The following is a 25,328-nucleotide window of genomic DNA, read 5'->3' on the forward strand; positions in this document are numbered from 1 at the left end:
GCATTGCTTCTATTCTCTGTAAAGTGGAAGGCACTAATGCTTGTTTTTGCACTTTACATGAAATCCTTCAGTTTTAAAGAAGTGTCAGATATGTATACGTATATCTCACTGCACCATGCACCATGCACATACTTGGTGCTTTATACTGGTGCAGCCCACAGAAAAGCAACACTTTTTCGTTGCGTAGTGGCAGGATTAGGACCAGGATGCTTCCATTTTTTACATACCAATTTTTAACATCATGCAATGCGGTCGAGAAAACTACGGCGAAAATTAACACAACATTAACAGTAGTGGCCATTATTTAACATGCTCTGTAATACCAGAGATTTCTTTCATTTGTGTTGATTCACCTGCTAGAAACTAACAGCATTTCAGCACTCAATTGTATGAAGAAATAACGTCACCGAAATCCCATTGACCAAAAGGCACACGTTTGTCCTTCATTTTTGTCGCATACCCGCGCCAATAGTACGCTTATAAATATCTGAAAAAATACACATCAGCGCGAATTTCAAAGCAAACAAAGGAGTAAACCTATCTGCTTCGAGTTCTTGCTGCTTCTCCTATCTCGCCCCTGAGTTAAGCCCTACACACTTTTGATAAATGTTCATGGAAAACACGGGGAATGCGGGAGATGGAAATTCAAGACGATGAGCAACACGAGAACAAGGTGAAAGCAGGAGCCAACGTTTCGACAAGTGGACTTGTCTTGTGAAAATTGTCGCAACGTTGGCTCCAGCTCTCACAATGTTCTCGTTTTGATAAAAGTACGTTAGTGGCGCGGGCTGACTTGTTACACTCTTTAAAGAGCGGAAACAAGTCATGGTTTTTATAGAGGGATGTACTTGCCTATGAGCAGCGGTCCACCGAAGGCCACGGGCAGCATGGCAATACCTGCGATGCCCCAGCACACCGCCAATTTCTCTACGCCGAAGTGATCACTCAGCACCACGGGTTTCAAAGCCACTATACAACCCGCTGGAATGCCCGTCACCACGGCAGTCGCCACGACTTGGGGAAAAGACGTGGCGTGCGGCATGCCGATCAGGCAGAGTGCTTCCACCAGCAGGCACATCGCCACCAGGAGGTATCGGCTGAGCCGGGCACGATCCCAGAAGAAAGGTATCACCAGTCGTCCCAGCATTTCAGCCGTAGCCACGTACGTGATCATGGGCTCGGCTTGACGCCTAGTGGCACCTCTGTCGGCGGCGTAGTCCAGGACTGTCGTTTCGAAAGTGACCGTAGTGTACTCGCCGACGGTGAACGTGACCACGAGAACGTAGAGCACTGGGTTTCTAAGAATCAACAAGATGCTGCTCCAGACGCTTCCTGGTGCCTTCGCTTCGAGGCAAGTGTCATCTTGAGCCGTTTCGGATGACTTGCAACCTTCTTCGCAGCTCCTCGTTGCGTACTTCTGTGCGTGCGCTTCCGAGATTGGCAACTTCGCGTCACTGGCGCTTTCACGACCATATTTAGCGGGATGGCAGGAGATGCCATTTCGATGGCAGATCTCACTCTTCTCGCGAACGACGTCGTCCACACCATTAACCCTGCAGCCTCCTGTACACATCGAGTCAAATGTATTGTTATTCTGGGTAGACAATACGAAGCCATTAGGCAAGTCGCTCGGATCCTTCCGAAAATCCTTCTCGAACATGTCACCATTCTTGCTTGTGCATTTCGAAACAGCGGCCTTTGCTGTGTCTTTCGTGACTACTCCACATTGGCTTCCTTTGCTGCAGCTATTGCAGTTTCCCCCTGCAGGTTCAACGTTACGTCGTCCGCAGCATAATGTGACTGGTCGGGGTTTGTTCATGAGCATGGCGACGGGGAGCGTGTTAACCGTGATGGCCGAAAGCAAGAGCAGGGCACCATGCAGACCGTACTCTCTGACGAGCGCCGAGAGAAGCAGCGGGAAAGCGAGTGGTGCCAACGTCATGCCGGTGTACTTGAAGCCGCTAGCGGTGGCCCGGTACTTGTCGAAGTACAGCATGTTGTATATTGACAGGGAGAGCATGATCATGCCTACCGCTAAACCTGCAAGTGGGCATGAAAGAATATCTTACTACTTAGAACGTCACTTGAATTTGCGCGATGGGTGGACTAGCGCGCTGCGTACTTTGACGAAGCTCATGCGAGTGGCTCGTTTATTATTTACTTCAAGTATGATTTCACTAGCGAGACAAACTTCCGTCGAAAACGACTATCAGCTGTGTAAGACTGCCGCGAAGCCCATGTACGTAATAATTAGAAAATGAATCTTTCTGGATACAAAATGAGCAGCATTGCAAAGCTAGAACTGGGTGACTCAAACAGACTGAACGCTCATGAAGCCCCCAAGTGTCCCACAATATATTTATTTATTCCCTTTGCTTTTCTTCTTGCTTGGACCTCCCAAATTTAGCTATGCAGCTCAGTTCGATAAAAAGTTTCATGTAGTTTCATGTATTCCACTCTATTTCATGTGTGCCTTGTTTCGTCAAGAGACTGTGGCGCCATTTTCATTCTTGAAATGACCCATTAGGATCTGTCAAGTCTAGATCGACTTTCACAACGAGTAATTCTGTTTTGCTCGCTTTCGCAGGGGGCAATGGTTTTGGTTGCTGTCTCGCTTTTAGACAATAGCGGTCACCCTTAATCTGCCGTGTCTCGTGCACGATCCAATAGAGTTATTTGTCGCTACAGCTGGCACTCGCGCATATGGTACCAGATGTTTAGTAATTCATTTATTTTGTATAATCAATAACATACACTAAGAAACCATGAAAATGACGGGAGTGTATAGTTGAAACACGCAACAATATGCGCAGAAAAGAGAATAGGCGCACTTTAAAAGTGGAGGAAAACTTTTTTTGCGCCAAATGCGTCATGCATCTTTGCGAACGCTTAAGGAATGCATAGATAAAAATGCTAAACGCGGGTAACTTAAGCCAAGGTAATTGAAATGTGTTACTTTTATTAAGTTTACAAACGGTAAACGTTCAGATAGCAAAAGAAAGCGCTGGCTTGGAAGCTTCTACACGGTACGACACAATGTCTGCTTGTCAATCACCACTAAAGCCACTTCTGTTTGTTAACGAGTGCGTCATGTTTCGTGCAGTTCAAATATATTAGGCCAGCTACTTCACTAATGAATGGTAATTATTAGTGGTTAAAGGCAAGGAAAGTTGGGTTGAAAGAACAGTGAACACTGTTTTCGGAAATTGCGTTAATGAAAAGCAATATGTATATGCGATACTGAATCAAATTGTACATGTACGGTGATGCGCTGCTTGATGTGTAGAAGGAAGTTCAGTGAATAACAAGGGACCAGACCATGTATTTAGCGAGGGTCATTGAGCTACATGCACATACTGGGCATTGGTAAGCATGCGAGAAGCTTATACTCAGGCCTGATTACTGCCATAGGCTGGATCCTTATCGAGGCCAAACTCGCTAGTGGTAAAAAGAGGAGACGCATGCTCACCGCTTATGAAGCCCAGAGTAACGCACATCCACGTCATGTTCGGCACGAAGGCCGATGCCACTAGTGCCGCGAAGTTCAGGAGGCTTCCAGACACCGCAATTTGGTAGATGGTGAACCTTTCCTGCAGCAACGTGACCAGCAAACCTGCAATATATGTGAGCCACACAGCGTGCCAACTTGTATAGCAAACTCAATGCACACACTTAAGTACACATACTCTGTGTGAGACGTTTCAGCATATTCCAAAATGCGTAGTGTGTGTGCAGCTGGTTAGCACATAGCAGCCGGTCGTGGTGAGGAAGAGCAGCTGCGAGGTGTCTATCTAACCACATATTGTAGGCCACACGAAACAACTTCGTCATATCCGGAAAAATAACAATAAACTACATTAGTGTATGTTACCAAATGCATATTCACTGCCACGCTAACAACATGTTCTGCACACGTCGGGAAGATCCAGGCTACAAAACCTCAGTGTCATAACCTTGTAAAGCAAAAAAGAGATTAACAAGAAAAATATCGAAACGTATAAAAGTCACTTTAATATTTATTATAGGTGGGCTAACTTCATTGTCGCTTGAAAAAACTAGAAACAAAATTAAATTTATCGGAAAAAGGAGTCAGTGTACAAATAATCCCACAGGAGTGCGTTCATAACGCGGTGTCCAAAAATATTGTCCACAATTAGCTGCAACAAAACAGTGTAAAAAAGTCACAGGCCTGCGTGGCACACGCAGCACAGCCACAGCGCAAGCTGGATGAGCGCATTTTCGGCAGCACGCGCTAGAGGTTCTTCGCGGAGAAGTCACTGCGTAGTTTTCACGAGAACGAACTGAGCTCTCCACCTGTCGTTGACGGCGAGCTGCGGCTTGTGCTGTTCTCTGCACAGCGGTCTGATGAGCCCGACGTTGCCTGGTTGGAGCCGCGCGCGATTCGCTTATTCAGCAGCGGTTCGTACCTTGCGAGGAAGCGCCATAACGTGTACCGAAGAGCAAACACAGGTACCGAGACTGCGCGGCGCGCCTGTCACACCTCTTGAATCATGGCACGATACTATACAACTGCTACATATTTCGTGACAAATGGTGGAATGCCACGCAACTGCAATGCAAAGTTTGCACGTATCGAAGCTACGCGGCGCGCATCTCACATTGCATGTTGCCTCGCGCGCTAGGACGCCTGCATAGGGCATGTTTCCACAGCAGCAAGCAAGCGCTGGCGTGGCGCAGTGGTAGAGTAGCTTACTCCCGTGCACAGGGCCCGGGTTTGATGCCGGCACGAACTGGGTATTTTTTCCCTCCTTCCTGGCGAAAGCTGTGACGGACACTGGCGGCGGCGGCGGACAACATCGTCAACTTAAACTGCTACGAGATTCAGCCCATAGCAGCTTACGCTGTAAAAAGAAGCAGTCAAGTGGATAAATTTATGGTAATGTACATGTGGGCTAATACAGCTGAAGCGGCAAGGAACATCAAGACAAAGAACACCAAGCGGCGCGTGCTCAAAATGTAAACAAGGAACAAGTATCTGATGCAGGGGAGAATGCAGATGATATAAGTGAATGTACAGATGTCGCCCAAGACAATTGAGTACAAGCATACGTCAGCCAGTTACCAAATGGAATGATCAAGTCCCGACACTATTTAGCTTCGGCAGTCTGATGTGGACCGGCGTAATCAGCGCGACATGGCTCATGACGGTGAGGCCTGCCGACAAGCAGCATCCGAATTCAGAAAGGTGAGCAAGGCGGTACATTGTCAATTACCTTTGGTCACGGTGCCGTCATTGCATTTCGGTTAGTCTGGCAACACTGGCAATTAACCTATGGTGGAGCAGTTGACCGCATGCCTATTTTGCGAAATTTGCCTGGCACGCAGACTGGATGAATATGCCCTAGCGTCTGTTCACCACGCATTGCACCTTATCCGCTGCGCCGAAATTTGATGACGTTGTTGAATTGGGCGTTTTGTGGCACAAGGGCCACAGAGCTCCAGGCCACAGTTATTGAGTTGACAATGGGATAATTCATTACGATAATTCGTTGTGACATGGCTGTAGATGGGTCTAAAAAATAGTCGCATTAAAGTCAGTAAAATGCATATGTTATAATATTATGAAAATGACCAATGAAATGTACTATAAAGACAGAAAGTACATTGAGAAGGGAGGACAGAACGAAGTACAATATGTCATTGGTGAAAATTTTGAGGAAGCACTACTGCATTTCGGGCCTGGCGCTCTTTGGCCCTACTTGGGCCTTGCGCCACAAAACACTACCTTCATCGTCATCACACTCCATTTCCAAGGCACTTGAAACGCAAGGGCCTGGACGCATGTGCGTTGCAAAGCGATCCTATCGCAGCAGCAGCCTCTTGCAAGAGGATGCGCCACGAATCCCTAGTGCTTATCACTTTCAAAAGACGACAATAATTAAAAAGTTTAATGCTGATTTGATATCTAAAAGCGGCTCTGGTCCAAGGAACATTGCCGGGATGGCGAGGAATATGCTATCTGTAAGCTGAAGTAAAGTCCTTTTTACGTAAAAGCTCTGCTTCCTGGCATTCTAGCAAACATGAAGGACGGTGAGCCTCTCACCACATCTGCCACAGGTTGGAAGCTCATCACCAGTCGGCAGATCATTGTGGGTGCCGTGCGTGTTCCTTATTCTGAGTCGACAGAGTAAGACATCAACGCGTCGTGTTGTCATTGTGGAGGTAGAAATGCCTAACTGTGGTTTTATTACGTCGAGCCTATTATTCGTGTTGGCATCTCACAAGCGTTGGGAATGGTTTTCGAAATTTATATGCAAAAAGGCTTAAGATCTTCGGCAGGGACAGCCGCGGTAGGATTGCCAGCTTCCGATGCAACTGATGTAGCCATTTCCTCGGCAAGCATTTTACCCTCTATTTCTATATTCACAGGAACCCAGCATACTATCACATGTTGATGAGATGAATAAGTAGAGCACAATACTGAATAAAGTTCAATAAAAACTGGATTATTGTGCTTTTTTATATAGAGTAAAGCTTGCACAACACTTAAAGAGTCGGTGAATATTATTGCCTTTTGTAGTTTCAATTCCTTCACGTATATTACCGCAGACGGTACTGCATAGGTTTCTGTTGGAAGGATATATATATATATATATATATATATATATATAGAAAGAGAGAGAGAGAGAGAGGCGTTATGATACGCCAGCATGTGACTTTGACGTATACATGTAAAATTCGGGGCAAGAAAACTTTGAGATCTAAAAAGTGCATTTGAATGTGTGTTCGTGAAACGTGTTTCGTAACCTCGATGCAAACTGCAAAACGTGCAAACTCCCACAAGCATCGAAGAATCTTATAAAGAAACGATGGAACATAAAAGCATCTAACTCTAGAGATCGAAGCATTTTCTCTGATTTGCCAAAGCCAGTGACCAAGATCAAAATAAGGCATGAAAACAGAAGGAAGCTTGGCAATGGAATGACGACGATATATGGAGCCAAGGATAGGTATGGCAGTGTCATTAGCAGTTGCGATAATATACGAGGTGCCACCCAAAAATTCCGGGAATTCAGTCGTAAAAAAATGTGTTGACCATAACGCTTTATCAGCACTGTCTTCTTCAAAGTAGTCCCTTTGAGCCGATCCCAGCGTTTCTGCCACAATTCCGTGCATTCGTGGAACTCTTCAAGCGACAGTGTGTTCAGGACCGCCTGCGATTCCGACTGTATCTCTTAAACAGTGCCAAACCGACGTCCTTTCAGCCTCAACTTCAACTTTGAGAACAAGAAAAATCACAAGGGACGAGGTCAGGCGAAATAGTGGGTGCAGTGTGGGTGCCGCCGTACTTTGATTTTTTTTTTGGAAGTCAGGATCTGTCGAACCACGTGTGATATGTGAGCGGGCGTGTTGTAGTGATGAAGAAGTCAGTTGTTGATGTTCCTGTTACGTCTAAACCTGGACAAGCGCATACATTAGACGTTTCCCACGAGGCGGTCGATTAATCAGCGCGCGCAGCGACAGCAATTAGGCGTGTCATTGACTGTGACACGCTCACGTCGAGTCAACAACCACCACCATCGATGGAAACGGTAATTACCGTGAAGATTACTACCAAATCCTGATCCTGACAAGAGGGCCGTCACTTAAAGTCCACTAATTGATCAAGGCGGCCATCGTCGCCCAAAACCGCGGGAACAGCTTTGAGCTAAGTTTCTCAGGTGGCCACGCATACTAAGAAATGCGGGGGTTGGGGGTGCGGCATTGGAGGCGGGTCCGGCGAAACGATTCAACGATTGCGATTGGCCGAGCTACCGACATCAGATTCCCCCGTCCAGTCTCCTAGAGAAGACAGCGGGATTAAACGCGGGGACGTGTGGTGCAGTGACGGTGGGTCTGACGTGTCCTGAGGCGAACGCTGACGTTTAATGTGCTCCTGATGGATTCGGCTTCCGTACCAGGTGCCAGTGTAAATAATGCACATTAACCCTTTTTCCTTCATTCCCTACTGTCGGATGTATTCATCGATAGGCTTGGTGGATCCTTGCCCAAACGCCACCTCGAGCCGCAAGAAACTGGTTGGCAGCGGTGAGATGAAGAAGGCACTCCTCATGATCTGGGATCGGCGGACCTTGAAACCTTCGCAAGCTCGAGGTAAACTGCATGCGAACGGAAGAGCGACTTCTGTGGATCCGGGATCTGCAGAGCTCATATTCGTGGCTCAGGGAGGCCCAACTGTCGCAGTAATAGCGTGGAGTCTTTGACGACTCGAGGAAACTGGAAGGAAGAGCAGCAGAAGGTGGCAGTCCTCACGATCTGGGATCGGCGGACCTGAGAACGTGGCTCCGGGGCGACACGGCCTTCGCAAGCTCGAGGTTGGGTGAGTGCTTGAGTGACTACGTATTGCCGAACGATATGGACAGGGTTTTGTTGGGCAATTAGCCGTGACTGATCGCCACCGGATGTGCGGTCAATATAGGGGAAATTGTAGTCAGCTCACGAAAAGCATGGATATCACCCTGTTAAAGAAAGAGGAGCTGTTGCTGTTAGCAGCATATGGATATTAGCAGCTCGGTATGGATATTAGCCATATGTTGAGGAATCCCGAAATTCGATCTGCGATTTACGAAATGGGTTTCGAGGAAGACGAGCTCACGTATGCCTGAAAAAAAAATACGTCGAGAAAAGGAAGAGCAGGAACGCGAGAAGAAAGAAACGGCGGAAGCGAAGGAGCGCGAGGGAAAAGAAATGCAGGAAGAGAAGGAGCACGAAATTCAGAAGGAAGAAATGCGAAGGGAAATGCAGCGGGTTAGAGTTTAACAGGCAAGGTATAATCTGCGCAGTTTTAAAGAAGGCGAAAACGTTGAATGTTTTCTGCTCTTTTTCGAGCAGGTGTGCACAGAGATAGAGCTCGACCGTGATTTTTGGCACCTTAGTTTATTGGGAGTATTACCCGGTAACGTGTCTTGTTGCTTAGCTCGCCTATCCAACGAAGAGTTCAGCGATTACGACAAAGCTGAGAGTGCGTTACTCCGGCATTTCGGTATTTCTGTTGAGCACGAGACGGAAAGCCCAACTGACGACCAACAAAGTGCAAGGAAAGCGGATGAAGCAGGTAGCTCCAGAGATGTAGTTAAGTCGGAGGAAATCGTTCCGATTTCTCCGATCGAAATTCCATAACACAGTCATGCACTGAGTTGCGACAATTCAAGTGTATAGAATTAGGTAGAAACAGGTAGCTCCAGATACGTAATTAGGCAGGAGGAGTCAATCTTTCCGATTTCCCCGAAAGAAATTCAGGAACGGGGCCAGGCTGAGGAGCCGCCAACTGAGAGAAAGCAAGGGCACTCGGAATTGAGCACAAGAAAGAGTACGAAGAGAAAGAGGCGTCGCAAAGTCAGGAATGCGGCAGAAAAGGCAACGCAGCCGAATAATTTGAAAGTCATTAAACCCTGTGGGGAGCGCATTGAAAGAGTTAGTAAGGCGCGTGTATCGATTGGAATGTTTCGAGCCAGAGTGTGTCTGAACAGCCAGACGAGGAAGAAAAGAAAGTGACGTTCGGCGCGGAGGAGGACCATAGGCAGGGGGCAATTATGCTCCCCCTCATGGAGTTGTCGAGGTGTACAAGTCATGACACCGGAGAACGAGGCAGTATGGCGACGCGAATTCGTCATACATGACAGGGAATTCGCAGTGCGATGCCTACAAGGCATGTATGTGTCCTATTCGCAACTCAAATGAACTGCAGGGGGCGCTGCGAAAACTGGCCGCGTCTGGCTACACTGTGCAACATGGCGGCTTTACGGGGGTCCCCCCGTCGCCGCAACCGCTGTGTTTGATGTACAGTACACTGTAGTTTGATGATTTTCGTGCAGTGTGATGCCAGTTTGCACTGTTTTGTGGAACGAAAGCGAGTAGTTTAGGCCGACCAAATCATTTTAGCCGATCTGAGAGAGGCACAGTGGGTAATGAGGCTGAAATGGTCGCACGGTGTGTGCAAACATCTGGCGTGACAGCGGACCCACACGAAATTCTGATGAAAATCACCGATGTATTCTTGAACCCATCGGTCGTGGAACCGAAGTACTCGTGCACTGTCGAATTCTCTTAAAAGTACAAGCAAGTTTCTGCTGCTTTGATTCGCTGTGAAAGCGCGGATACATAGTCCGCGTTTCGAGCGTGCGAGACAGCGGCCGGCGAAGTTGGATACGTCACGCTGGCCTCGCCAGGATTGCCGAAATCTTACAACCTGCTCAGTTTGTCACGTTTAACATGGCCCGCAGCAGCGCACCGACTTGCTCGATCAGCTGTTGCCGTTGTACATGCGAATAAATGCGCAGCCGGCGCGCATGCACTTTCTCATTGTTGTTCGTTCGGCGAAGGCGCAAACTCTGCACGCTCTTCTCAGTCCAGAGAGCACGCGAACCTAAAATCAAGCTTTGCACTTTCTCGCGAGCATGCACTACGAATCTTTGGCGAACCTTTCCTGCTACTTCTGCGTTCCTGTTATCTATTTTACATTCCAGGTTTGCGCAACGTGACTGCTGCTTCGCTTAGCTGTAGTTATTGCAGAAGTTGGCGCATTGTTTCTCTCGTAGAGAACAAAACGATAAATAAGAAACCGAAAGATCTGCTTACTACAATAAAAACACATTTGCACACCATTACAGGTATGGCTTGTGCTGCGTGGCCTGACCATGACTGATTACTCATCCCCGCTTTCTACGAACATGTCGCTTATGGCCGCTGTGTAAACTAATGAAATAAAACAAACGTTTCTGTGTAAATTAATGTTAACTAAGCTACTGCATTATGAATCTAATTAATTTTCCGTGTTATTCTATAATTTACGTATCCTGCACTTTAAGTGGCCAAAATTGTGTTCGCCTCTGAACTGCCAATTTCCTTCATACACTGAGAAGGGATACAATTGCTTTGATAATTACGCACTTTCAGATAAGCACCTAATAATTTGCACTAGTTACACGGGTAGCATGTCCACGTCGCAATGAAGGTGTACCGCTATGCCACCCCATAGTTACTTTGCACGCTGGCGCGTACATATTGTGCTTACACAGAACGATTTACTGACGTTACCCGGGAGTACCTGAAACTCCGATGTAACGATCAATTTTCGCTGATGTACCATACTCGGTAGTTCCACGTTGTGCGCCGCATGTATCCGATATAAAAGCTTTAATCAATGAAAGCTTGAGTACCGCGGCGACATTCGCATCATAAACTGCATTACCACGCCGGCTATCACATGAAACTGTATGCTGCAGCGCGCATACGCTGAACGTTATCACGATGGCAGTAACAACCTCAACGCAAACTTCCTGAAGTTCGCTGTAGCGCTCTACTGCAAACGTAGTACCAGCAACAGGATCGCGTTCTCTTCACACTAACAACAAACCGACCCTCGCAAAAAAAAAAAAAAATTCTCGCGCAAGATGTTGAGAACACTATTGCCGTTGTTGCAGCTTATGATAAGATTCGCCATCCATGTGTGGCTCTTCGGCGAAGCAAAACTGTAAAACGCAGCATAATTCCATGGCCATGCGGAGTTTCGCAGATGGTGGCTCCATCGTACGCACCCGATCGCAGTACGAAGGCTACGGACGGAGCGTCTGCTCCGACGCTCCGACCTCCGTGCGAGGTTTCGGGCGCTCGCCGCTAGGTGTGGCATGAATTGCTGGAGTCGCGAATACGTAAAGTGTCGGGGATCAGCAGCGAGGGTATAATGTCCTCAGTGTCCTTTTTATTCCCTGGTTGACTAGACGAGCTTTCAGGCTGCGCCCACCTCGTGTATGGCTTGAAGACATGACACACCCGTAGGCTATTCAGAATGAAAAGCGGTAAACATGTTTTGTGTGAACAGTTTGTTTGTTTCTTTATTTTAGTGTCAGTTTAGACGTTTGAGATCTATAGAGATCGTGGCGAGAAGCAAATTTTTAGTTTTGCTTAGCGTGTTTATTTTAGAAACTCACCGATATTCGGAAAGAGGTGGTTTACGTGCGCATAAATTTTTTGAAACATTGTTTTCTCGATGTGTCAATTTTTTAAGCAGATAGATTCACTTTTTTGATACGCTTGAAACCTTAAGTCCAGGTTATTTATTAGAAGCCTGTAGTGGCGCGTTTGAGTATAAGTTCACTTTTCGGAATTCTTGACGAGGTTTTTCTTGACAGACGCATTATTGGGAGGAGCCGTTCTTCAAGCGCACCATTTTAGAAAGTTTTTCTACCGTTTTTTTAAGGCGTGTCTTGCTCGGACACGGAGAGGTAACGCGTTGGTGCGTGTCTAGCACGTGTATTCATAATGCAACAGCGTTTTGAGTAGTGCTTAGAACGTGCTTGGGAGTATTTGGAAATAAGCTCGAATTTGCGTGTACTTTCGAGCTCGTAAATTATGCAAGAGAGATTTTTTTTCTTTAGTGCTTGTTCTTTGGGGACAAGAGACGGGAAATGTTAGTGCGTGAATCGCGCGGTAGTGGAAAATTTGAGAGGCTGAATTCGGAATATGTGGATTGTTTTTCGAAGGAAGCTTTGACTTCATGGCCTGTACTTGACTCGCCAGAGTTTCGCAGAGAATTAATTCTCCCGTGTGACACCGGCAACCGTGGTCTAGGTGTCGTCCTTGCCCAAATTAATGAAAGCGGCGAAGAGCCTGCCGTGCTGTACTTCAGTCGAAAATTGACACCGCGAGATGGGCATTTCAAAAGCTAAATTCAAGAACGAGAGCGACCATTGTCAGCTTGCCTGGCTGAGGCAAATGTCCAAAAAAAAACAAAAAAACGTGAGACTGCTGAAATGGAGTCTCATCTTGCTGGGATAGGACTTCAAGGTCTAGAATAGGAAAGGGATTCAGAATAAGAAGGCACACGGTTTGAGCCAGGGATTTTAAACAAGGTGTTTGTTTTTAATTAATGTGTTTGTACGTATCGCTATTGAAGTTACTGCACGTACGCAGAGTGGCTTTCCTGCAAACATTTTTAACCCAAGATGGCGGACCTTTGCACAACTATGGCTTCTTCGGGAGTTTACGTAGGGAATTTATGGGGATTTACGAGATTCTATAGGGACTTTATGCAGGGACTCTACGAAGGTGCGCGTATGAAAGCTCCCGAGCGGAAGCAGAGAGATCGCGCCACCTAAATGTTTCCGCGCTAGCTGCTTCAGACGTCACAAGCACCGGAAACGCTTGGCGTAAGCTACACAACTATTTCGTACTAAATAAAGAGCGAACTCGCATTGCAAAGTACGCAAATACTCAAAGTGACAAGCTTTGGACGCCTTCTATCCTTGTAAAAAAGTACCTAAAATGTCCTGAACTACCGCAAGGTCAGTGACGATGCAAACAAAATTATAATGATGCAGTTTAGGCATGGCGATAAATAAAAAGAAAATCCGGTTTCACTTTTTTCACTATCGAATATAATTTCCTGCTGCAGATGAGTACATATCGAAAAGGACCTGTTCATATTTATGATTTAACTTCCCCGTTTCTAAACAATCTACATCGCATCACAAATAAATACTTTTAAAACTGACAATGACCTATCAGCTATTCGGATATTACAATTAATATTAGTAGTAACACTACCAGTAGTGGTAGCAGCAGGAATAGTTATTTGCATAAGGTGTACTGGCGTAAAAGCGACTGAGGACATGATGGACCATCAAAAACTTAAGACTTTATAGTTAGGAGTATGTGAAGTAACACAACGCCATTATTTAACATTTGCAAAAAAAAAAGCCCGTTGCCTTAAAAGACCCAAAAAGATGGTCAAAAGATATTTTTAAGAGATATTAGAAAGGAATGAAGTGGTTTTAATGTTTTGTAGAATTCATGAAAGAATTTAGGCCTCTTCTACTTCAACTCCCAGTAGGAGTAGTAGTACTTACTACTAATTGATTTAATTTCGACTAACACAGACACCCGTTTTATTGGTTTCGACATCAGTTTAAAGCGAAGTCTTGTGATCCTGCTATAAAGGCAACACTTCAGGTATTATAAGGAAGGGTGATAATATGTACAGCTTGCGCTAGTACAGTTTTTCCGACGATAATTTCCTTATTATTTGTGTCGTTTATGGGCGCAAGGGTCAGGCGGACAATGATTTCTGAAAATTTCGGTATCACCGCGTAGTGAAGGGGGCGAGGAAGGCATCCATGCCGGAAACATTCATAGCCCTCGAAAGTGAAGCTATTGGAGCTCATGCATCGAGTCTTTTTCAATGTCACTTTTGTATCGCAAACGGTTAACGCCAAGCAACGCTGAACCCGTGAGCGGGAAGGGGGCAGGGTGGCCGTGAGGGTAGCCCCGCGGCATCCTCGTCAACCTCGATTTCACCAAGGCGCGGCTCCCCTCTGGGAACGGGGCTGGTCTGCTACCGGTCATTACCCTCACCCATCCTAGAAGGCGCGACGCAGCAATCTCATCGCGAGAGTGTTCACGCGACAGAGCGGGAAGCCCTCGAATGCTGTCCCGGATCGCTGACCATTAGGTTGCCGACGACACTCGATTGCCGTGTTTTTCACCGGAGCGGCTCATTGCCAAGGTCACGGCAACGCGGACGACGCGGCGTGGTGTATACTCGCAGAGTTTCCTCCGTCTTTCCCTTTCATCTCTTTCGTCACATAACGTGGCCCGGACGTCGTTTACGGAATGCATTGCGACTTTTATCGTCGAATCGAGAATTATACAACGGGCGTACCCCCAGACACGCGCTATGGGACTGTTCCGGATATGTGCAGCAGAAATACCTGCGACCATACGCGGCCGCCTTTCTTGGACTGGGTGTCACCGCAACCAACGACAACGGAGCCTCAGATACGCTGCTCTCCCGCAGAGAGTGTGCACGTGAGGCCGGTATCAATCGTTGCAGCCCAACCATTTTAGGCTGAATAGCCATTCCGTTTATAAACAAAAGATGCTTCATTCATTCATTGAATCATTCGTTAATTGTTCAGTCGTTCATTCATTCATTCATTCATTCATGCGAGTTGCATGATTTCCGGTTACCTTTTAAAGTGCGAAAGTGAAGCAATTTCTTGCTTGAGTTTCAGCTCCTACTACTTTTTTTTTTCTTTTTTTTTTGGGGGGGGGGGGGGGTTATGACATGTTCTTGGCTACTAAAACCGCTGTGCGCGTGCAACACTCATGTCACCGGCGCCGTGACACGAGTATTTTCGTGACATAGGTATTTTTCACATGAGGTACTTTTGCCACAGTAACTGAGCACAGACACCGTTCTTAAAAGCAGTTAGCCATGTGGAGTGCGGCGACATTATCGCGATCAGCACCGCTCTTCCTAGTCTCCTGAAAGAGGGCTTCGGGTGCGTGCGCACAGCCCGACAGCCACAGCGCCTGCGACGTTCCCAACTATGGGTACCGGCTTTTCTCGAACAACCGCGCCGCATCTGACAAGTCGGTAAGACGTCACAGAAAAAGAAATTCCGCTACTACACAAGAAGCGGGAGAGTCCAGAAAAAGCGCGGAAGCGTTGACGCTAAACCCATAACCCGCAAATATCTGTCTCAGCTGCTGAAGAAACTGGCAACTGCATAAATGGGTCTTCAAATGGATAATTTTGTGATTTTCCCTATTTCGTTGCTTATATTTTTCTCTTCTCATCGCGCTGTGCGGGAAAAAAAAACGCAAGCTTCATCAACCGAGACTACCAACCGTAAGCCGCAATGGTGCCGTTGCCTACGTGCTAAATTAAATCATTAAACTTGCCAAGGTTTCCGCTAAAACAAGTAGGTGATAGTGCAGCTTAGCTGCATCGCTTACACGCATCTCCCCGTTATTTCGTTTTCTTTAGTCATGTTCTGCTATTATATACGTTGTAGACGAAACAGAGCGACGCAATAAAGAGCTTCAGTTCTGTCGAGTTTCCTTATCAGCCCTGCGGTAATACCTCAAACGCCAGCTGCAACAAAATGTTAACCCGTAAGCATAAAACAGTTTCAGGTGTCTGATTATACGCAGCCATCGTTCGAAGGATTACAAGTTAACAGACCTAGAGAAGCTCACAAAAACAAACGTTGCCACTACGCCGAAACTGGAAAAATAAAAACGGAACGCCGCCATTAGCGCTCCCCACGAAATGACGCGCAATTCGGAAAGTGCATACTTAGCGCGGTATCTGGGCTTGACAACTGAGATCAAGAGGCACCTGCGGCGCTCTTAAAAGTTCAGGGAGCCAGGTTCGAGTACCAAACCAACCAACCGCTTGCCAACCGTGCTAAAGCAACCATTTCACCACCATGGTCATATTGTCTCCCAGGGCACTATTTGAAGGGCGTTAATGAGAAAACTTACACATATACAAGGCATGCTGCTCTGACCAGATTACACAGAAAGTATGTCACTTATAACCAATTTTTTCTAACGTTAAATTTCGATGCAGGTTGTCTTTTTAGTCACCTGCATTCCCCCTTACTCCATTTTGCGATGCCTCAGATTTAACGAGCGGCTGACCGGCCTTTCCTTACAGCAATGCGTCACGAATAAAACTGTCTGAAAACGCCATGTGTTCTGTGCGGCATACAGAGGCTTTTCTAAACGTACCGGCCACGTGCGCCATCACCATGTTGACCGTGAGGGGCCAGCTGGCACTCTGGTGGCTCACTCCGAACTCGTCAATGAAGGCCACGTAGAACAGCGCGCCGTTCTTCGATATCAGCATGGCGAGCAGGGCGGACAGCGCCGACAGGGGCGCCAGGATCCAGCAGCGATCCACCACGATGTCGCGGCGATCTTGAAGCTGCTTTGCCATGATGACTCCGGGGTTTCAACCTGCAAGCAACAGTGGTAAGGACATATGCCCCGCATGCATTGTCCTTGCAGCGAACAGTTTAACTTGCCATTGGAAAGAACTTGCGTACCCAAAGGGTTTGGGAAAACGAAAGAACTCTCCTCTAATTCGCAACGTCGTTGCACCCTGAAAAATTGGCATCACTGTGATAACAGGATCGCACCTAGAATATGACGCAATTACCCAAAGGGTTTGGGAGTCTGGGAGCCAGTTGCGAATCTGCGCACGTCTTGTCTGTCCCGTCGTTGTCCGTCTGGCTTAGCCCAGTTTAAGTATATACCATGAATGTCAACCGACTAGCCCGACTTGGAGCTCTACTTCAGAGCATCCCATATCTGTTGAGAGCCTGAATAAAGGAATTCAGTGCTGCTGACAAGGAGAGGCATCAAGCCATAAATGAAAACGCAGTGTCAAAAATCCATAAGCAATCACCGGAATTAATTACATACGATCGAAGGACACAAGAAAAAAATCCGCCTCCATTTCACCCTGCGAAAGTGGGTGTACATACAGCGAAGCTGGTGCGGATGTTAGACAAGCACAACCGGCGATAGACAAGTAGCACCACCCCAACTAACGTTAGACGACGTCGCACGAGCACCACCAACACCACTAGCGACGTGTAGGTCACGTGCGCACGCACGTGTGCGGAAGTGCAGCATACATTCTCATTCTTCTAGTCCCTCGGCCAAGCGCAAGTGCCTTATTCAACTAAATTAACGTTTATAAGTAAATTAGGTAAGAAAATTCGCAAAATACGAATTACACACAAGTTGCAGAAATGATAGCTTCGGATTGTAATACCAATATCCGAGAAAACATAATTATGTTACGCGGAAACTGAAAGACACAGCCGTTTTTACAGCTGCCGTTTGAGGTCTGTCTGAGTGGCCGCGGCCGCTTGGTAGCGGCACTAACGTTGGACAGTGTTTGGAAATTCGCCATGGACTGAAGTAAGGACGTCCTCTGTCTTCATTGTTGTTCACGCTTTATGTTAAGTGCATACATAGACGACTGGAAAGCAGTGAATTAGAGTTTCATTTGTCACAAAAGCGTAAATGAACAAATGGTGCCCCAGAAGCTCCCGGGAGTGATGTATGCGGACATTGTGGTACTAGCGGACAATGCACGAAGTAAATAGACACTTGCGAATATGTGTGGCAACGCAGCGACAAATCTAGCCCTTTATTTTAGTACAGAGAAATCGGGAATAAAGATCTTCCAGAGTCGAGTAATTGCGCGGTGCAACATTAAGTCATACCCATAGTCAAGGAATATAAATACCTCAGCGTATACATAAACGAATAAAAGACTTACTGAAGCACGCCCCAAAATAATCTGAAAATAAACTGTTGCTGAAAACAAAGGGGAAGCGGAATACAGCAATAATGAAACACAGCACTGTGGGGCCACAATGTGAGGTGGTGCGTGGAATCTGGAAGGAGTAATGGTGCGAGTGCTAACGTTCGCAAATGCCATTCTATGCTTGAAATTGGATATCTTGTTGGGTTTGGAAGTTAACCAGATATCAGTAGGCCGGTTGGTTTTGGGAGCCCACGGTAAAACCAAAATTGAGGCAGAGTAGAGTAATATGGGTTGGGCCTCTTTTAAAGTCAGAGAAGCACAGAGCAAAATTAGTTTTGAAGAAAGACTCAGGAACATGGATGAAAATAAATGGGCGGCTAAAGTGCATAAGTATCTGTACCTGAAAAGCGTGGACACAGAATGAAAGAAGAGGTCAAGACAGTTGGCAACCAAGTACAGGATAATTGAAAGTGTAAGTAGACAACCAGGAGTCATCAAAAAAAGTGAGAGACACAGACAGTGAATTGCATGCAAGTAATGGAAACAAGAAAGACCACTGCGATTTGTAAGGATGAGAAGAAAGAAATTAGAAGCGAAACTTTGTACAATAACACAAAGGGCAGTGCTTCGTTGTTTGAGGCTCGAGCCGGTTGCCTAAGGACCAAAACATACGGGAACAAATGTTCGGAACTAGATGAGGCATTTGTATGCTGCAGCAAAGATCCGGAGACCATTTAGCACATCCTAATGTAATGCGAAGGCACTCACCAAGTGAGAACCGCAAGTAACGTGCACCTTCCAGAAGCGCTTGAGTTTAAAGTGAACGAAAGCATCAACCGGTCAGCAGTCAAGATAAGCAAGAGACGTTTAGAGCATTGGTGGGAACAAAGCAGGGTAGACATTCATACGACCTGATCTCTTACAGTCATAGGTAGCGGTACAAGGTAGATTTTGAAGGAAAAAAAATATTAAGATGTATACAAAAATGTTAGATAAAAACATGTACAGCATACCTGATTAAACTAAGCAGATTAGGTGACTATTCGTCACCGCCCCGTTTCATGCAGTATGTCAGTAAATCATAATCATCATCATCATCATCAGTGTTTACCGTAATGTCGATTACGGTCGCAGCGATGGAGGAACGAAAGCGTAGCTCATAGCGTAGGTGAGGCCCCACCTAGCCCTGGCGAGTTGAGTGTGTGGCGGAAGTCACGTGGTGTTTTTTTTTAACATTGGAGCACTGGGACTGGTGTGACAGACATCAACGTTGTCATAGCAACCGCGCTCCTGAAGGTCTCGCTACTGCTCTCAGCCTCTGAAAAGTGAGATATGATATTTTGGCCCATGATTTTCACGAAGCCGATAATGTTCCCGAGACAAGCTGATGTTGGAGGGTGGTGTCTAAGCTTGAAAGTTGTGTTTTTGGTCTGTGAGTCTGAGTGTCATCCTGTAACAGAGAACGCTCACGTAATCAACGCCCAGGTCTTCATCGTCTTCTTCAACTTACCACGGAACGGAAAAACACAGCAGCGCGTCTGCTTCACTGAAACTGTTGCTGAAGTTTCATACGCTTTGTCATAACGTGCGTCAGCAGCACACACTTCCGGCGGCTCTTAGCAATGCAAGTTCAAAGCTCGTGCCCATCTGCTCCGGCGAGCTGATTGGAGTCGCAAAGGGGGATGGCACACCAACAGGGCATCACTTCCGGCTTCGAAAACGTGACGTCAGGGTCTCTCCTATTTTTGTTGCTTTCCTCCATGATCGCAGCGCACGCCGCGTGACAGTTGCAACGGGCGGAGCACACACGCTTTCAAGACAGACACAGCACGTTTCATCCCGCGCGTGCGCATTTGTACGGAAGTGCAGAACACATCCTCATTCTTGTAGGCCCTCCAGCTGCCGCAAGTGTGTTATTGAACAAATGGAATATCTCAAAGTGAAATGCGTCAGAACATTCGTAAAGTACGAATTTCACACAACCTACAGACAGGATAGCATCGGATTGTAATTCGAATATATGAACGAAAAAAGAAACATAATTCTGTCACGTGGAAACACATACACGAACCACTTTTCCAGCTGCCGTTCCGCCTTCGCTGCCAAGCCTGTCTGTCTGAGTGGCCGCGACCGCCTGTTTTTGGGGTGAGGACCCCACGACAAATCCCGACCAACTAGATAAGACGGACCTCTCAGATCGGTATGTCATCCTTTCGTCGTACCCAGCGCGAGCCACTGTCGGCGGCAATTCATACCGAACCTGCTGAATGGTAGTACGAAATAAACATTATCAAGAAATAATTGAAGATTAAAACATTTCCATGTCCACACTTTAACGTCAAAGATTTATTTCGTGCCCAGAATACGCCAAGTGGCCAATTCACAAGTAGCATGGTTTCCAAATGCAGCAGACGTTATCGTCTACAATTTTACTATCCTTGCGGTTCTTCGATGATTTGTGAATTATATAAGGCGCGCTGAAGAATGGCGCTATTTGTCCAGGGTCTCTTATTTCTTGGGGGGGGGGGGGGGGGGACCTTCATTAAACGAAAAAAAAATAACAAATTAATAGTCGGAAATAGCATGTTGTTACTCCTATGGCATTTTCTTGCACCATACCTGAATATTTCGCAGCGCAAACAACCACAAACCTAGTAAGACTGATAAGAGGTCTTTCAGTGGAATGACGAAATGGGCCTGTCATGCCCAACAAGCATCTCGGCGAAGATGCCTTTAGGGATGTGTTTACAAACATTGCCTCTATGTTCCATATCGCTGTAGCTACTCGTGACGCCTGGTAAACTACCCAGAATAAGTTTTTCATTCATTGCGGAGCCTTCCATGGCCACCACATTTAAGCAAATGGGCGGCTTTACTTTGCTTCATGGTCATAATGCGGTCAAGCGTGCAGTGTTCCTCGCGCTGGACCCGCTACATCGTGCTTTCTACTACAGCCAAAAAGCACTACCTTATTTCCGACTGACTGATTTCCTACCTTACCAGCACTTCAAAGTTTTCTGTGCACATAGGCTTATTGTACGAATAAAGGCACTCCCAGTTTATTTCACAATATTTGTATAATGCAACATGTTCTGTAATAGCGTATTTTCTCTTGGCACTCTATCATGGATGAACCAAGCGATCTGAAACCCGACGCCGCGACGGCGCACAGAGTATTTCTTCGAAACGTACAAGATTTGCATATACCGCTCCTTTCACCAATGTCAAACACTGCTGCTGACAACCGTCTCCTCCTTGTGACGTAAGGTAGCGAATCTCGGCGCGCACATAAGAAGAGTGAGACAACCCATCAAGCCCCGTACTTGTATACTGCTTGGCACGCGTATACGAGTTGGCCGAACGTGAGTCGCATTAGCTCGTTGAAAGTGTTTTCGACTTGTAGGACATTAAGACAGCGCGTTTCGGTTTGCAGATCACGCGACTTAGTTTGGCCTGGTACAAAGCAGCCTATATACCGGCCCGGCTCGACCGAAAGAATTCAGTCTGCGTGTATGAACCCTAGCCTCCCAAAAACGCGAAACGCAACATCATGCGGCACCAAATATATGGGAGCAAACTGCGATATGATCCGTCGTTCGGATGCAGCTTTGTGGAGCTAATAACCTTGTTATCGGTGTACCAACCTGTATGTTAATCAACAGAGCTGACGCAGCCTCGGTACCATCCAGCTGTATAAGTGAAACTAGTCGGGTAAGTGCTGTCTTTTTAAGTGATTCATTCTCGCCAGTAAAACTGCGCTGCGTCAGTTACGGGACGGCAGTGTGCATATTATTAAACACGGTAAAAGTAAAGGAATGTCCATATCAGTATTTTATTCCACTTAAAAATTCAATAATGCCTCTTCATAAACAACACAAAATATTTTTTTTAAATCACGTCAGTTTACACTTCATATTTTTTAAATACATCCGATAGTTTTACAATGTATACAGACACAGCGCGTTTTATTGTACAACAATAAATTGTGTTTGCCGTGAGTAAAATTCTGTGAAGTAGGCTCCTCTCTCTCTAGTTCAGGGAACATTCCAAAGAAAAGCTTTCGGCCCCAGTATTTGGTGATCGTCGTCGTTTCCTCGTCCGATATGTTTGTAAAGCACTTCTCCACACTTTTATCATTTTTGCCCAGTCAAAATTTTGCCCTAGATATTTGCGATATTTCGCCCTATTTACCCTATCTGAAAGCCACAAAGAAATTTTTTTCGTGAGACGTTCAAATGGCAGCAAATAATAAATTAGCTATCCATAAGTTGGATGCTTCGGGAGGTTTTAAGCCCACAATGCTCATGGTATAATTACTGGTATGCGCTGATCATATACGCCTGAATATTCTCAATTAAGCCAGGGAAACCTAACGCAAAGCTCGAAGTGGCGTCTTTGATACATTGCAGCGAGTTTTCACTTTTGAGTAGTTAAAGAAAACTATTAATTGATTGGTTTCGATTGGTAATTAATTACAATTTATACCCGCCGCGGTGGCTTAGCGGCTATGGCGTTTCCCTGCTAATTACGACGACGTCATGGGTTCGATTCGCGGTCGCGAAGACTGAATTTCGATGGGGGTGAAATGCAGAAACGCCTGTGTATACCGTGCACTGGGTGAAAGTTACAAAACCCCAGGTGGTCGAAATTAATCCAAAGTCGCCCTTTACGGCATGCCTCATAACCAGATCGTGGTTTTCGCACGTCAAACGCCAGAATAAATTATTTAATGGTGCTCACATGGTCATGAACAGCTCCAATCTGGCAGCCATTTCGACATAAAAGCTACACCGCATGACCTAATACAGTCCCTGGAATTTGTTAAGAAACATAGAGCAGGTAAATAACTCCTTTAAACAGCGATCAACATTATTTGGCTACTCCCCAACAACCTTCCTGCCCTGACCGCATCAGGGCGTATCACTTCCCGCTATCTATTTAGGTAACAAGGCCTCGACCGCTGATGTTTTTCTAAGCACACTTAGTCAACGGCAACGGCAACATCATGCAGCAGATAGCTTGTTTCGAAGTGCAATAACCCGCAAGAAAAAATAGAGTTACTACTACGCCACATTAACGGATTACCTGAAACTCCTCGACCGGAACATAATAATGGAAATTTGCTCAAATTTTCTACTTGCGTCTTTGAACCTAAAAGCCGAGCGGCACATGTGCCGCCGGATAACTGAAGGTATTAATACTGCCTTGTCGCCAACCAATAGTTTTTGTACCTACTATATATAGCGCACAAAGCAAAGACGCAACAAAAGAAAGAACACGCTAAGGCCTTCCCTCAAGAACACACCAAAGGTAGAGGACAAAGGAAACAGGCAAAACTAGCACTGAATTTGGATAAACATGCAATCTAGAGGTCTTCTTGCTCCTTTTCCATTTTCATGTGTCATTTGCGCAGTGCAAAACTACTTGGATCAGTCGAGATACGAGACCCATGATCAGAAACGAAATGAACAAGGAAAAAAAGGTTTCTACAAAAACATTCACAAATGCTCACCTGAATTTCGTCAAAAGTTATCCATGAGGCAGCTTTCGCTGTCGTAACTATTCGCACGCAATATTATTCGCTTGTTAAGTGCCCCTCAAAGTGAAGAAATGAACCACTTACACTGAAATAGAAGATTCCTCTTCGACTGATATCCCCAGAACGCAAGTTAGCGTGGTCGCAAAGGACTGAATGGATGTCGACGCTATCTCCTTGTAGCTACTCTTCCAACCAGATGACTCTCTTTTTTTTTCTGCGAGGGCACGGATGTTTCTCGCGGTATACCTATAAAAAGCAGCCATATGGCATATCGCCAGCGCCGACGATTGCTGCAACTCAAATGCTTTCGCTTTCGATAGCGTCCCTGAACGCTGGACGCTGTATCGGAGAGACAACTCGAAGCCGTCACCTGCTAAGCACACGTCTCACCATGAAGGTCAAAATGACGCTCCGGTCATTAACTTTAATAGGCGGTAAACTTTCTCGTAGTTTCGAAATGTATATAATAGACGCTTGCGTAATCGCGTCGGGGCACTGCATTGCCACATGTGTATACCCGCGCTCCTTTTGCCCATTATCTCCACCTCACACAGCCAACACCGTCACTGCCTCGTCGCGCCGCACTGTAATTGTTTAGGGGCACCTTTTTCAGGTAAATGGGGCCTTCAAGGTTGCAAATCGGATCAACGCCCAGCGGTGATCCCAAGAACTACGGCCATTCTCTCATCTATACACTCATCTCTCCACTCTCGAGGGGCACTTCAGGGCACTCAAAATTAATCTTTAAGCACTTACGGCTAAGCACTGTGGACAATGGCATGTAAGGCACCAGCTTCGCTACATTGTGTGATCGCTTCCAAGTTTTATGAAATTTAAAAAAATCGCTTGTGGCAGGTAACGTTATTCTAGTACTTGAGCTGGAATATTCAGAGCCGCAGACATTACTTTCACGAGAAACGTAAACACATATTCCACTTCCACATTTGCACCGATTCCCTACCGGGCCTCCGATTGTAACGCGCAGTTATATTACCGCCCGAATACTAAAAAAAGTTAACTTGGTAAAAAAATCAAGTAACGAAACCTGAGTTGACTTGTACCGACGCGTACCGTACTGCACGGCACACAGAGACGCACAGAGCTAAATCTTAGCGGCTACTCGCTGGCGGAGTCCGACGACACCTCCTTTTCGCTGTCTACCAATTACAGAAAGTCATCTTCAGTTCTATCTAATGCATTAGAAACACCACACTTTCAGCAAACTGGAAAATGACGATCGCAAGCCAAGACATTAACAAAAGTTCGGCAGGTGTTACACTCTTGTAACACAAGAAGGCGAAAGCCTGCTGCATATTTGGTAAAACAAGAGTTATAGAATCATCGTTAGACTTCTTTGTAAGACATGTTAGTAATGCATTAAGTTATGCAATCGGGGCTAGACTTCTTTCGAGACATAACGATGCGAAATGGGAAGCGCACGTGTGGGACTATGGCGACCTCCCGAACGCCACATATGAACACTTAACGAATATAGTACCTAAAGTGCAGCATGTTAGCGCACGCACTAGGCCACACCTTTAGTCAGCGAGATGGCTGCAACGTGGCGAGTGCAATCACGCACGCACTAGACACACCTTTAGTAAGCCGAAACCGTGGAGCAGCCGTGGCTTCAGGGAAGTGTCCTCGTCTCGCACCCAGGAGGCCCGGGTTCGATTCCCACCAAAACCGAAATGTACC

The 25,328-nt window shown here is 46.3% G+C and overlaps 1 protein-coding gene across 1 annotated transcript; it reads right to left on the reverse strand.

Moving 5' to 3' along the window:
• Positions 1-824: 824 nt before the first annotated feature.
• On the reverse strand, positions 825-24,152 carry LOC119445785 (monocarboxylate transporter 9). Its single transcript, XM_037710062.2, has 4 exons — positions 23,715-24,152; positions 16,540-16,767; positions 3,470-3,613; positions 825-2,040 (listed from the first exon to the last, which is right to left on the reverse strand). Exons 2-4 carry the CDS (start codon positions 16,745-16,747, stop codon positions 833-835), a joined length of 1,560 nt encoding a protein of 519 aa, XP_037565990.2. The 5' UTR covers positions 16,748-16,767; positions 23,715-24,152; the 3' UTR covers positions 825-832.
• Positions 24,153-25,328: the final 1,176 nt, after the last annotated feature.

This window comes from Dermacentor silvarum, chromosome 3 (genome assembly GCF_013339745.2).
Source record: "Dermacentor silvarum isolate Dsil-2018 chromosome 3, BIME_Dsil_1.4, whole genome shotgun sequence".
NCBI classification, from domain to species: Eukaryota; Metazoa; Arthropoda; class Arachnida; order Ixodida; family Ixodidae; genus Dermacentor; species Dermacentor silvarum.

What these genes read in the sequence shown, in the direction of transcription:
- LOC119445785 (XM_037710062.2), bottom strand. Translation starts at nt 16,747, where the DNA reads ATGGCAAAGCAGCTTCAAGATCGCCGCGACATCGTGGTGGATCGCTGC. An exon ending in GGTGATGGCGCACGTGGCCG is followed by an intron (nt 3,614 to 16,539) that starts GTACGTTTAGAA and finishes CATATATTGCAG; the next exon opens with GTTTGCTGGTCACGTTGCTG. An exon ending in TACTCTGGGCTTCATAAGCG is followed by an intron (nt 2,041 to 3,469) that starts GTGAGCATGCGT and finishes GCCCACTTGCAG; the next exon opens with GTTTAGCGGTAGGCATGATC.